The sequence below is a fragment of the Rousettus aegyptiacus genome, unplaced genomic scaffold (genome assembly GCF_014176215.1).
Source record: "Rousettus aegyptiacus isolate mRouAeg1 unplaced genomic scaffold, mRouAeg1.p scaffold_m13_p_8, whole genome shotgun sequence".
In the NCBI taxonomy this organism is placed as follows: domain Eukaryota; kingdom Metazoa; phylum Chordata; class Mammalia; order Chiroptera; family Pteropodidae; genus Rousettus; species Rousettus aegyptiacus.
Window position 1 is genome coordinate 70,500,672 of NW_023416311.1, and position 12,827 is coordinate 70,513,498.

General features: G+C 36.3%; 1 protein-coding gene across 4 annotated transcripts in view; it reads right to left on the reverse strand.

Annotated features, from left to right (window-relative positions):
• Window positions 1-12,827, reverse strand: part of ARHGEF28 (Rho guanine nucleotide exchange factor 28) — a 259,146-nt gene that overhangs the window by 214,644 nt on the left and 31,675 nt on the right. For 3 of the 4 annotated variants that reach the window (XM_036226271.1, XM_036226272.1, XM_036226269.1), the window contains exon 2: window positions 3,508-3,551. In XM_036226271.1, the coding sequence (XP_036082164.1) occupies window positions 3,508-3,540 (33 nt within the window). In that variant the 5' untranslated portion in view covers window positions 3,541-3,551. Of the gene's footprint in view, window positions 1-553; window positions 613-3,507; window positions 3,552-12,827 lie in introns of those variants that run through there. The other variant, XM_036226270.1, reaches the window with a different exon arrangement.

Sequence of the window (12,827 nt, forward strand, 5' to 3'; positions counted from 1 at the left end):
TTCCTGGCAATTGTCATCAGCTTGGCTCAAATAAACTCTTATAAGATGAAAGAAAGGAAAGTAAGACAGTAAGACAGTAGTAAGACAGTAAGACAGTAAGACAGTAAGACAGTGAGAGAGAGTGAGAGAGAGTGAGAGAGAGAGAGAGAGGGAGGGAGGGAGGGAGAGAGGGAGGGAGGGAGGGGGAGGGGAGGTATAGAGAGGAGTAGCTCTCTCTACTACTCGAGGATATCTCCTCTATCTCTTCTCTCTCTCTCCTCCTCCTCCCTCCCTCCCTCCCTCCCTCCCTCACCTCCCTCCATCCATCCCCTCCCTCCTCCCCTCCCCTCCCTTCCTCCTTCCTTCCTGCCTTCCTTTCTTCCTTCCGAAGGAAGGAAGGAAGGAAGGAAGGAAGGAAGGAAGGAAGGAAGGAAGGAAGGAAAGAAAGAAGGACGGACGGACGAACGGAGGGAGGGAGGGAAGGAGGAAGGGAGGGACGGAAGAAAAGAAAAGAAAGTTGAAGGTTTTCTTTATTGATCCAAATGTAATGTATGGGAAGGGAAAAAAGACTTACATCCATAGATTTTTCTATAGGTATTAAGCATCTCTCTATCATCTTCAGGAAGTATTCTCCTTAGTGACCCAAAAAGAGAGACAGAAAGACATTTTGACTGTAAGAATGTTATAAGAACACAATCAAAACAGGTTATAGTTGAACAAAATATCACCTAGAGGACCCACCTGAAAGAGGTATCCTTTTTTGAAGAGTAGGTAGAGGTTGGGAAATAATTTCTATCAATTTTTTCCTTCATAACCATTGCTCCATTTATGTAATCTAATTCTACTTGAGATAAATTTTATAATTTATATTTTTTTAAATCTGTCTTAATGAGATTTTTCCAGTGCTTTAGTATATAATTATGCTTAGTATTATTTTATAATTTTAAGATATTATCTCAAATATGCTATGGACTCTTCACAATTTCTAGTTTTGTTTGGGTTTTATCTTAATCATTCACTTACCAGAGTCATCTTATTTTTCCAAAAGAACCAGTTACAACAACTAAATAGGATTGCTAGAATTACTATCAAAATTAAGAGATCCAATATATTATAATCAGTCAAATGAAAAAATATCATCTATATAAATGCCAAAAGAACCTTTGGTGAAATTCAACACAAATATAGATAAAACTCTTGAAGAAAAAATATCAAAATGCCAGCGGTGCTTATCATGGATAACAGGGTTAAACATGGTTTTGATTTTTCTTTTTACTTTTTAAAAATAATATATAAAATATAATATGAATTTTAAAATATTAGGGTTTATAAACAAGATTGTAGTAAACCAGGAGAAATTAGAAGTGAATATTTATCAAACCTCTGAAAACAGGACAGAGAGGAGGTTTGCACCAAGATAAAGAAACAAATAGTTTTGTGTCTGCTGTTCATCTATTGCTTATTTGACAGAATTTGGTTGAAGACTTGTTTTCATTATAATACCCCCCGCTGACCTTACTGCATGAAGCCAAATGGTCAGACTGGCTTGGGTCAATCTGCAATAATATTGCCATAATGTTAAGTAAAAAAAAGCAGGTTATGACCCATATATATAATTGAGTCGGTTATGTATATATGAAATATATATGATTACTATGATACCATCAGTTATAATATGCATTTTATATTCCACTCAAAGAAAAAAACTACCAATTATGACATGTTAGAATTTTATTTTAAACTTATTAAAAGAACTCTTCTAAATTTATTTCTACAGATTCATCATGTATCATGCTGCTGTTTCCACATCTTTTTACATATTCAGTAACTTCACATTTTAATGCCAAATCATGAAAAAATAAATTTGAAAGCAATTAATTCATGTCATGCCAGCAAGGTTCATAAGTAATCTAAACTGACAACAATATGAGCCGTTGTGATGAAGGTCACACATGTGTAGGTAATGACAGCTACATCATGACATCAGGATGTATAATGAATATAAGAGCATTTCAATTTCAGAGATTTTAAAATGAGGAAAAACTGTACCTTATATCAATAAACTAGATTAATGTTTTAACATATTATCTATACAGTATAAGATTGAGTGACTTATTTTCTTGACACTTCTGTATTTTTCATTTTATTCTAATTAGTACATATTATTTGATAATTAGAAAAAAAAATTTTTGTTGTTTTGTTTGGTCTGTCTTCTCTCCCTTAAGCAATGTTAACTAACTCTTCCCTAGCCTCATCGTAATCTAGTAGGTCTAAGTTCAAAATGGCTACACTGGTATGTTGACCAACTACAAAGTTTTATGTTATGATTACGTTTGTGGATTTGTTTGTTTGGTTTAAGGTAGAGGAGCAGGGTGGAATGAATAGAGCTAAGTAGGAGGAAGGTACGGGGAAAAAAAAGTAAAACTTAGGAGTACTTTACAATTTAGCCTTGGACCAGTCTTTTTTTAATCTTCAATTATGGCTGGGTCAAGCCTAACTTTCCGCAGATACATTTTATGACCTGTAAAGCACAACGTAGAGTACTATTAACCCATTGGATAACCCAGGAATCAGTTTTATTATCCATTTATTTTATCATTTTGTCTTTCTCCAGAGAATACAATGGGATATGTGTAAGATGGAGGAGGAATGATGGGGGAGGGGCTACTTGGGTAGTGAAGTGTGGTAAGGAGAAGTAAATTAATATATTTTAATTGACTGAGGAGTTTGATTAAATTTGTTCCAATTACTTGATATCGTTCTAAGGATAAATCTGAATTGAGGTCATATACTTATTCTAGATCCAGTATTCTTACTGTATTCCATGAGATGATGATTCAAAGGCCACCTGAAACAGCAATTCTTCTATACACATCCATACTCACAATCTCCATCGACACAGATTACAAGAAAAGAGATTTTTATCCAAAATAAGGAAGGAGGGAGAAGGAAGCCATCTGCCATTTTATACAAGAGAAGACAATCAGTTCACTTCCCTATTACACCAAGTATCTGTAATCAAGAACAGAATCCTCCCTCAAACCAGAAGGTACATCTGACTAGGAATCTCACTGGGCATCTCCGTCACCCAACCTCCCACTTATTCTATATATGTCCCAGCACTTTTCCCTTTGAATACTTATTCATGCTTTTAGCTGACATAATAATTATCACTGAACTTTCCCCCAAAAAGACACACACAGAAAGCGTTCTTGGCTATTATCAGACTATTACCATAAAATATGTTCAAAAATGATCCATATGAATGAAATGAGTACTTCTGAGACCAGAAATTATACGGTTAAAAACGTTACTCAGGGAAATAATTAAAACTAAGACTGAAACCAGGAGCGAATCACTTTTAAAAGGCTTCAATGCAAATGCTTAAACTAGACAGTAATGCTGTGCATTGCTTTTAAAAAGCTTTGACTCAATCATGAGCAAAGCCTTTCTCTCCATTTTCGTCGCATGAGTTTTGAGTGTAAGAAACAGCCACTTAGACCTAAAGCCCAATGCTTAGGAACTTACATAAAGAGGTACTTCGCTGCAGCTCAACTCCATGGCTTCTGCATCTGCAAATAATAAAGGAGAGCAGTTATTGTAGGAGACCCCATGTACCAATCAGCCAAGCTATGTCCTGTCTTTTGTTATCAACACTGTCGAGGGAGGAGTAATTCATTAGATAGGAAAATTACAGAGACCAAATTATAAAAGAATATAGAAATGTGATGCTACCTATGTAAAATACTCTTCCCCCTTTCTTCTTTCATGTTAAATTCCACACAGTAGGAGAACCTATCACCCCAGACATTATCCCACTGACTGCTTCCAAAATAGGAATTATATTTCAGAAAGCCAAGAAAAGTCAACATAAGCATGTTGAAAGTTTCACCTTAGTTAATAACTTGGTTCATAGGTTTCTCTGAAGTCAGAATCTACTTTTGGCTGAATAATGCAGTAGTCCATGGTGACAAGACAGTTCTATTGCCAATCTTAGAGAGGGCCAGAGATTTCAATCCAGGGGGATGCAGGTCGCTGTCACACTAACCAGCCTCTTCACCAGTTGCATTCTTCTGTCTCATCTCATCTCATCTGCTTCCTCTGCCTCTCCCTCTGTTCCTGCCCCTTTAAAACCCACAGCCAGAAACCAGGTTCCAGCTTAGGAAAAAAAGGAGCCAGCATCATTTAAGAGAGGTTCATTGAAGGGAGTCAAATAGGTACAAACTGCCAGTTGTTAAGACATGGGGATATAATGTACAGCATGGTGACAACAGATAATACTGTATTGTATATTTAAAAGCTGCTACAAGAGTAGATCTTAAAAGTTCTCTTCAGAAGGAAAAGAAATTCCTATGTACAGTGACAGATGTTAACTAGCCTTATTCTTATATATTTTGCAATATATACAAATATTGGATCATTATATTGTATACCTAAAACTAATAAGATGCTGTTTGTCAATTATATCTCAATAAGAAAATGGGGAAGGGGGAACATTGAATACTACAGTGGATCCGGCATTTTACAGAGATGACCAGGAAGTGGCCCAGCCCTCAAGGAGCTCATAGCTGAAGAAAAGAGATCTTAATATTAGGAGAAAGTACAGAGTGGGCTGCAGGAGAATTCTGAATGGGACAAACAGTGAGACTCACCGCCACCCCTGCCCCACAGAGAACAGAACTGGGACAGGATTCTGTTCACCAGGCCGAGCCTGGCTCTGGTTCCTGGGCCACAGCCCAGCTACAATACTTTGGGGATTTCTCTTAAGAAGACAGGCACATAACAACTCAAACTGCAACATTTAGTACAGTAACCCCTGAAGGACATAGGTGGCCAGGAGGAAAATATTAAAAGTTCTATATTTTTTATATCATTTAACTTAAGTTTTACTTATATTTTATCTACATGCTGGCGCTGGACCTTCCTCAGACACAAATGACATTCCATGAGTCATCCTGAGGGAAGACTGAAGGTCTGTCTCACAAGCCAAAGGGGCTGACCACGAAGCCCTTCCTTGGCCCTCATTTTCAACACACTGTACTCTGTGTACTTCCACTTAAATGGGTTTATGGGTTATAATCATAGATTTTTAATTAAACTAACCTCATAAATGGGATAAATAGCTTCAGGAGTCCAGGAAAGAAACTTCAAATTAAAGGTAATACTAATAACATGAATATGATAAAACTGAGACTCCCGTTTTTAATATGAACCGCTTATCAGCCACCTATGAAGTAAAAATAAGAACTAATCCAAGAGCAATGACAAGTAGATACCCCCCCGAATTCAACATTATCAAGAAGGCATTTAAAATATAAATGTGTATCCGCTAGCAAATATCATGACCCCTTACCCTAAATGTATACTGTGCCTTAAGATATTAATAATTTTTCACTTATGTTTATAGTCATACCATATACAATATCAATACTTTACATTTCATTAAACTTGATAAAATGAGATCAAAGTTTCTACTTGATAGCATAAGAAATGCATTATATGATAAATGCAATAATTTTAAGAAGACCGAAATAATATTCAGAAAACAGTAAAGCAACAAACTAAAATACATTCCTTTATGAATAAAAGTTTGAAGACTATTGAAAATTTTAATAAGTACATTAAAACAAATTAAGCTGTGTGGAAGGCTTACCATCATATACTTATGTGAAAGTATAGATGTTTTCCATGACTTAGCTTGTAGTATTTGTTAGATTTTCTTTGATAATAAAATACATTTAAAAAAAAAAAAACACTTTTGATGAGACTATGAAGACATATTCTGAAAAGAGTAACCCCTATCAGAATTTCTTATTCAAGTTGTAGAGAAAATAATTCAGGGAAAATTACATACTTGATAAAATAATTAAACTTCAAGCTGAACTATGTATTAAAAACTATATTCTCATTTGAATTGTTCCAAAAATTAATTCCTCTTTTATATTAAAGAACGGTAAGTTCTGTGCTCACTTGCAGAGCTGCATGGCTAACCCAGTCTGTACCCACTTTTACATGAAGTTTAATAATAAAACAGGTTTGTATTTGCTAGACAAGTTACAGCTGCCTAAATTCTTCACATACTTTAGCTTTTCACTATATAAATGTCATGCTCTACACTTCATATTATTTCCTAATACTTGAGTTCTCCACCTATAATTTCAAATTTGAGATACAAGGTTTTTTGTTTTTCTTTAACCATATTGCATTGTTCAAAAATGTTTCATAGGGTGATAAAAACCCAAACATTTCTAGTCTGGCTGGCAGATACCGAGAGATGATTTGGGGTCTTGGTACATAGCCACAATTTTTAAATTTGCTTCAAAAACAGGGGAAAATCTTATAAAACGATTAAGATATGATGTTTTAGACATTTTGAGGAATAAATATCCCAGTATCTTTGATTGCTTATTCCTCAAAAGATAAATAAACCATTTTCAACAGGTAAAGATTAAAAAGGAAAGAAAACATAATATTCAACTTACACAGAAAAAGTCAGTTCTTGACTTTATGAAATTCTGGGTTGTTTATGTTTTTGCATCTAAAAGAGATATTCTAAGATTGATCTAATTTAAAACCTAGGACTTTAATTTGTCTTTGAACACACTAATAATTGTTGGTTTGTATGTCTTTTATAAAACCTGTTAACAGATAATATTCAAAGAATATTTATCAATACTATTAGTAACTACATTTGGAAGAATAATATGGCAGTCACCATATTATCACAAATTAAATGTGATAGCACGGATGTCCCACTGTACAATTAAATTGGTCAGTAAAATCATGACCCCCTGCCCCCCATTAATCTCACACACAATTCGTTTTACACTCATTGTAAGAATTAGCAGTGTTGAAAACTAAATTCGAATTAGGTCACACAGAACAGGGCAGAGCTGGTATTGCAGCAACCTGCTCCAGAGCCTCCACTCCTAACCATGACGCTATGTTGCCTTCTAGCCAGGGTAAGAAAACAAATTTCGTAAATACATTTCCATAATTTTAGTGTCCTTTTCAAAAACTAGAACCCCAGGCAAATCTTTTTTCTACCCGTGTTTTCTATGACACCTTAGTCCCCATTTTAAGGAGCTTCATTTTGAATGGCTTTCCCGGATACTGACGCCCCTCAGATGAGACCTCCAGTGTCGTCTCCACTTTACATATGAAAAAGAAAAGCTCAGCAAAGTTATACCACTTGGCTGGGGTCGAGCAGCTACAAGTCGTGGAGCTGGCATGTGAATCCAGCCCCTCTGACCCCAGGGCCCATGTTTTCCTTAGCTTCAACATTAAAGTTCTTTTTTAACATCATTATGGTCTAAAAGAAGGTGATATGCCTGGTTGAAAGGAAACAAATGCCTGACAGTACAGGCTCGGAAACAGGCTGCATTCAAACACCAGCTCTGCCATGTTCTAACTGTGTGACTTTGGGCCTGTTATTTCACTTCCCTAGGCCAGTTTAGAACTAGTAACAGTACCTACCTCATAGGATTGTTGTGAGGATTAAGAGATTTGATAGAGTAAGAAAAAATCTTAGTGCCTATCATAAGAACTCAATAAATTTTAGCCATAATTATTACATATTTATTATTATTGCACATTAAACATATAGAAAGGACTTTTTTAAGCATTTCAGTCTATTTTAAATTAAGTCACTCAAAGCCTCTAAATATTAGACTAATCAAAATGATTCAATGGTAATTGGGACCGGGTGGGTTTGAAATGAAGCTACCCCAGCTCAGCCTCACCCTGACGACCCAGAGGAATTTCTAGGCAACAGGAATTCTAAAGAGCAGTGGACCAGATAAATACACCACTGTAAAGCTCTACGGAATTTTATTTGATTTTTTGGAGCTGAATACACGCCTTGCAGTTTGAAAATTCAAAAGGCAAAGTGATTACTATTAGGGCAATTCTATTACAGCTGGAGTTTGAAACCTTCTACACAGCTCCTTTTACAAACCTGGGAGTGTAGAATTATAACTGTATTTCACAACTGTTATACTAACTGGAGAAGAAGTAAAGAATAGTTAAACAACTGGGAGGTAAGGCCAAGTCTAAGTAAAAGCTTCCAGTGCTAGCACAATGGAAATGGGTAAGAAAAGAGCAATTCAGAAGTAAACCTACTGTTGAATACACAATGTCTACAGACCTACTTCAGACTAGAGTTATCTACCTGAGTTATGCAGGTCTAAGCAACATTATTTGGTGAATTCAGAGCGTGGGGAGATGTCTGAAGATTAGAAACAATAGTAACTATTCAACAGCATCTCATTAATTCAAACTAATGGGGGTGGTGGGGAGGAAGAAGGGGAGCCAGTGGGTCTGAAATGATGCTGCCTAAATTAGAGAACGTTTATAAAGTACAAAGAGGAGAGCTAACTGCTAACAAAATGTTCCATGAAAGCTGTCACACCCACTTTTTACAGGATGTATTTGCACACATACAAAGTGATTAAGCCCTTAAGAAGCTTTTTATAAATCAATTGAACATCCTCTTTATAATCTCATTTATGCTATTAATCCATTTAGTATCCTTCTAGTCAGTGCAAAGCTCAATCACTCAAATAGTGTGTGGGTAAGGTTCAACCTATCAAGGCATTAATTCCTCAGCAGTACATCTCTAAAGTCCTGTGTGTCACTGTCACTATGTGCACAGCACACCATGCAGCCCGTTATGTGAGGGATATTAAAATATATAAACCACTGCTTTTATCATTGATGAGTTAGGCTGGGATACATCTATATCCAGGAAAAATTAAGGTTGTAAGGAGTAATAATACCGTTAACCTGGCCGAGTGTGAAAGTGTAGAGCAAACATGAAGTGATAAATGACTTATATAAAGGGAATTGGGAGCTTAACATGAAGAGAGACACAGATGCATACTGCTTTCAGGAAACATCAAGGAATTCTATAGGTTGGAATAACAGCTTGGAGTAACAGGGTTGGAAGCCAGAAGGAGTAAAGGTCATTGGCCTCCTACTTTTATACATAATCCATCCCTAAAATATACACATTAAATCTGTGACAAAAGTGAACAACACACTTACAGGGGCCCAGGAGCCTTTGCCAGAGACCTAGCAATAACACTCCTAATTGTTGACCCTCGAACAACGTGGGAGTTAGGGCACTGACCCCTTGCACAGTTGAAAATCCATGTATAACATTTGACTCTCCAAAAATTTAATTAAAAGCCTACTTTTAACCAGAAGCCTTACCAATAACAGTCAATTAATACACATTTTGTATTCTATACGTATTATGTACTGTATTCTTCCAATAAAATAAGCTAAAGAAAATGTTAAGAAAATCATGAGAAAAATATATTTTCAGTTTTTGTTAATAAATCCACGTATAAGTGGACCCACAAGTTCAAATTTGTGTCGTTCGAGGGTCAACTGTACATATTATCTTTTAGTCAGAATTTTCAACAAAATATATTCTAGCTTTTTCTAAAACGTGCTTTACTTTAAGCATTTCATTTTGAGGGGAAACAAATCAAGTTCAATGATAGCCCAGCTGATACTGACAATTCTCTGCCTGGGCACAGATAACGATCATATCAAATTTGTCAGACCCCTGCTTCTCTACCAGCATCTCATCTCTTACTTTCCACTCATTTTTATAAAGTGAAGAAATAGAGCAAGAAAAAAATAAGTCACACATAGACAAGAGAGTCATGCTGCTAAAACTAAACTGGCAGGCTGTGAAAGCCCACAAATTCATTCATCTGCTGATGCCTAAAAGTCTGAATTCAATATAAGAAAGGTTGTTTTTGTCATGGTATAGTTATTAAACTCACAAAATTTAAAGTAGCAATCTGGCAAAGTCTCCCAAAGTAGTCACAAAATGTATTACTGAGAAAGGGGCATTTGAGTTAGTTTCTCAGCAGAGAAAAGCCTGGCTAAGAAGCTTGCTCTGATTTTGTGAGCTACAGTGTTTACTGTGATAAGAGCAACTTCCCTGAAGTCTTATATGGATTGCTATAAATTAATGCAACAGTGATTAAGCCATGAGTTCATAACATATGGCCCATCAATGGATTTTATACAGTCCATGAACTTCATGAAATTTTCGTCTGCATGTGCATTTTTCTGACAAGAGTTTATAGCTTTCATCGGATTCTCAATGGACCATTGAACATGAAAAAGGCCAAGAACTAACCTTTTTAATCATGCTAGACATCAAAGTTAAAAAAAAATTGCTCTGGGAAAGCCCATGAGAGAATAAAAAGACTTCCTAGACTGGGAGAAAATATCTAACAAATAACTAGTATCTGGACCATGTAAAGAACTCTCAAACAATCCAATTAGAAAATGGACAAAAGACACCAACAAACATTTCACTGAAGAGGAGATACAGATGGTGAACAAGCACATAGGAAGATGTTCAACATCACTAGCCATTAGGGAAATGCAAATTAAAACCATTATGCGATATCAATACATAGCATTCAAATGGATGAAACAAAAAGTAGTGGCATCATCAAATGCTGGAGAGGATGTAGAGAAACTGAATCACTCATATGTTACCGGTGGGAATGCAAAATCATACAGCCACTCTGGAAACGTTTGGCAGTTTCTTAACTAAATAAGCACTACCACCAGTAATTCCACCACTGGGTATTTTCCCCCTAGAGAAATAAAATGTTGTGTTCACACAGAAAGGTCTACATTATTGTTCATTGCAGCCTTATCTGTAATAAGAAAAATCAGAAATAGTCCAGATGTCCTTAAACAGGTGAATAGTTAAACGCTAGTGCATGCATACATACGTATACACGTGCATACCACAGCAGTGCATACTACTGAGCAATAGCTAGGAGCAAACTATTGATACGCACAATGTGAATCGATCATCAGAAAATTATGCTGTGTGATAATAGCCAATCCCGAGTAGCGGGCAGATCTCTGGTCAAGATAGTAAAGAAGTTAATCTTAGTTGATCCATAAAAATCAGAAGACTCCTCTAACTGGATAATCACAAACCCATTTTTTAATTAAAAAGAAGTTTGAGACTTTAAAAAAAAAAAAAAGCCAATCCTAGAAAGTCACAGGCTATTCAATCCCATTTAGATATTATTTTTGAAATGAAAAAACAATTGTAGAAATAGAGGACAGATTAGTGATCGCCCAGGGTTAAAAACAGTATTGGGAGGAGTAGGGGGGATCACAGAAGGGCAACATGAGGGAACCTGGTGATTTTGGAACCGTTTCAGTATCTCAGCTGTGGAGGCGGATACATGAACCTACACAGATGACAAAACAGCAAAGCAATTTAAAGTCACACATCCTAATGAATGTAAGTTAAACTGGAGAACCCCTCCCCCCTCCGCCCTCCCTCCCTTTCTCTCACCCTCTCTCCATTTTCCAATGATATTGTCATTGCTTATAACATTTTTAGAATTTCTTTCCCAGCTTGTGACACGGTTTGATTATTTTTTATAGCAGCAAGGCTTTAAACTATAGAAGTAAATTCAGATTTGTAAAATATCAAGAAATTTAGAAATACCCTGGGGAAGAAATGTGAGTTTTTCCCACTCTAGGGAGAAAAGGTAGGAAATATCATTTATGGGTGAAAACAAAGTAACTGCTAAATCATGAAACTGGTTTTCTGTTGTCATGGGCTTAATTTCAGGTTTTGAAATCTAAAAGAAAAATCACATTTTTTCTGGTTGAAAAAACTCCTTCCAGATGCAATGTGAAGCCACTGAAAGTTTCGGAGTGAGGCAATAACTTACCTAAAGTTGCCTTTTTATGACACTAACCCAAAGACTGCTGCACAGACTGGCGAGAGAAGAGAGCAGAGGCAGAGAAAGCAGCTGGAAGAACAGGTACATGGAAAAGTCTCCTGACACCCAGAAGCATTTCCAGCCAGAGAGGGGTCCTCAAAGTTAACAAGTTTAACCAGAGAAAATAACCACCGCCTTCTTCATGGCTTTCATCTGGATTCCAGGCAGCCACTTGTGGCTCTGTGCCACCCACACCCATGTCCCCATCCCCAACTAGGCTTCATATTGTCTTTATAGAAACAAAAAAAAGCACTCTACCTCTCATAAAAATTAACACATTCTTTAACTAGAATAGCCATATTAGCATATCAATTCTAGACTATAAAACTAATGTGTAAAAACTGAAAAAATTCTAGAATGATGCTTTAACATTTGGAAATATGACAGTAACGCAAAGATGAAAAGAAATGAGCTTTAACCTTAGAAATATGACTAGTCTCTAAATGTTTAATTTAGTTTGGCACATTTACCCAGAATTTCCCATATGCTTAGTATTGAGTTGAAAAACAAACCGAAACAAAAAAACAAGCAAACAAAAAAGTATAAGCATCACCCTTCAAGTACCTATCACTCTATTTGAAAAGAAAGGGACTACAGAAGAGAAATACATAAATAACAAGATAAATGAATAGGTGACTAAATATCAAAGATAATATAAATATTCACTTATTCTACAAATATTTATTGAATACCTATTACAGCCTAGGAACTGACGATGCAAAAGTGAGTCCTAGAAGAATAGCCAGCCCAGGGCAAAGAAAACAATGAGAATATAAAATATATATGTGAGATTCTATGAACACAAGGAGGCAGAAATACTCAAATCAAATCAGCAGCTAGGTATCAGGCATGGCTCCCCAAGGAGATGAGCCCTGAGAGTTAAAGAATATAGTTGTTTTTAAGGAGAGACATTCCTACTCTGAAAGCCATTTTGACATGGGGGTGGGGCATCTGTTTTGGTTCTTTCATGACTGGGCTGGTGGGGGAGCGCAGAAGGGGGAAGAGAGCTGCTACTGGCATAAGGGAACCTGGGGACCACAGATAGGCCATCCACAGGAGGAC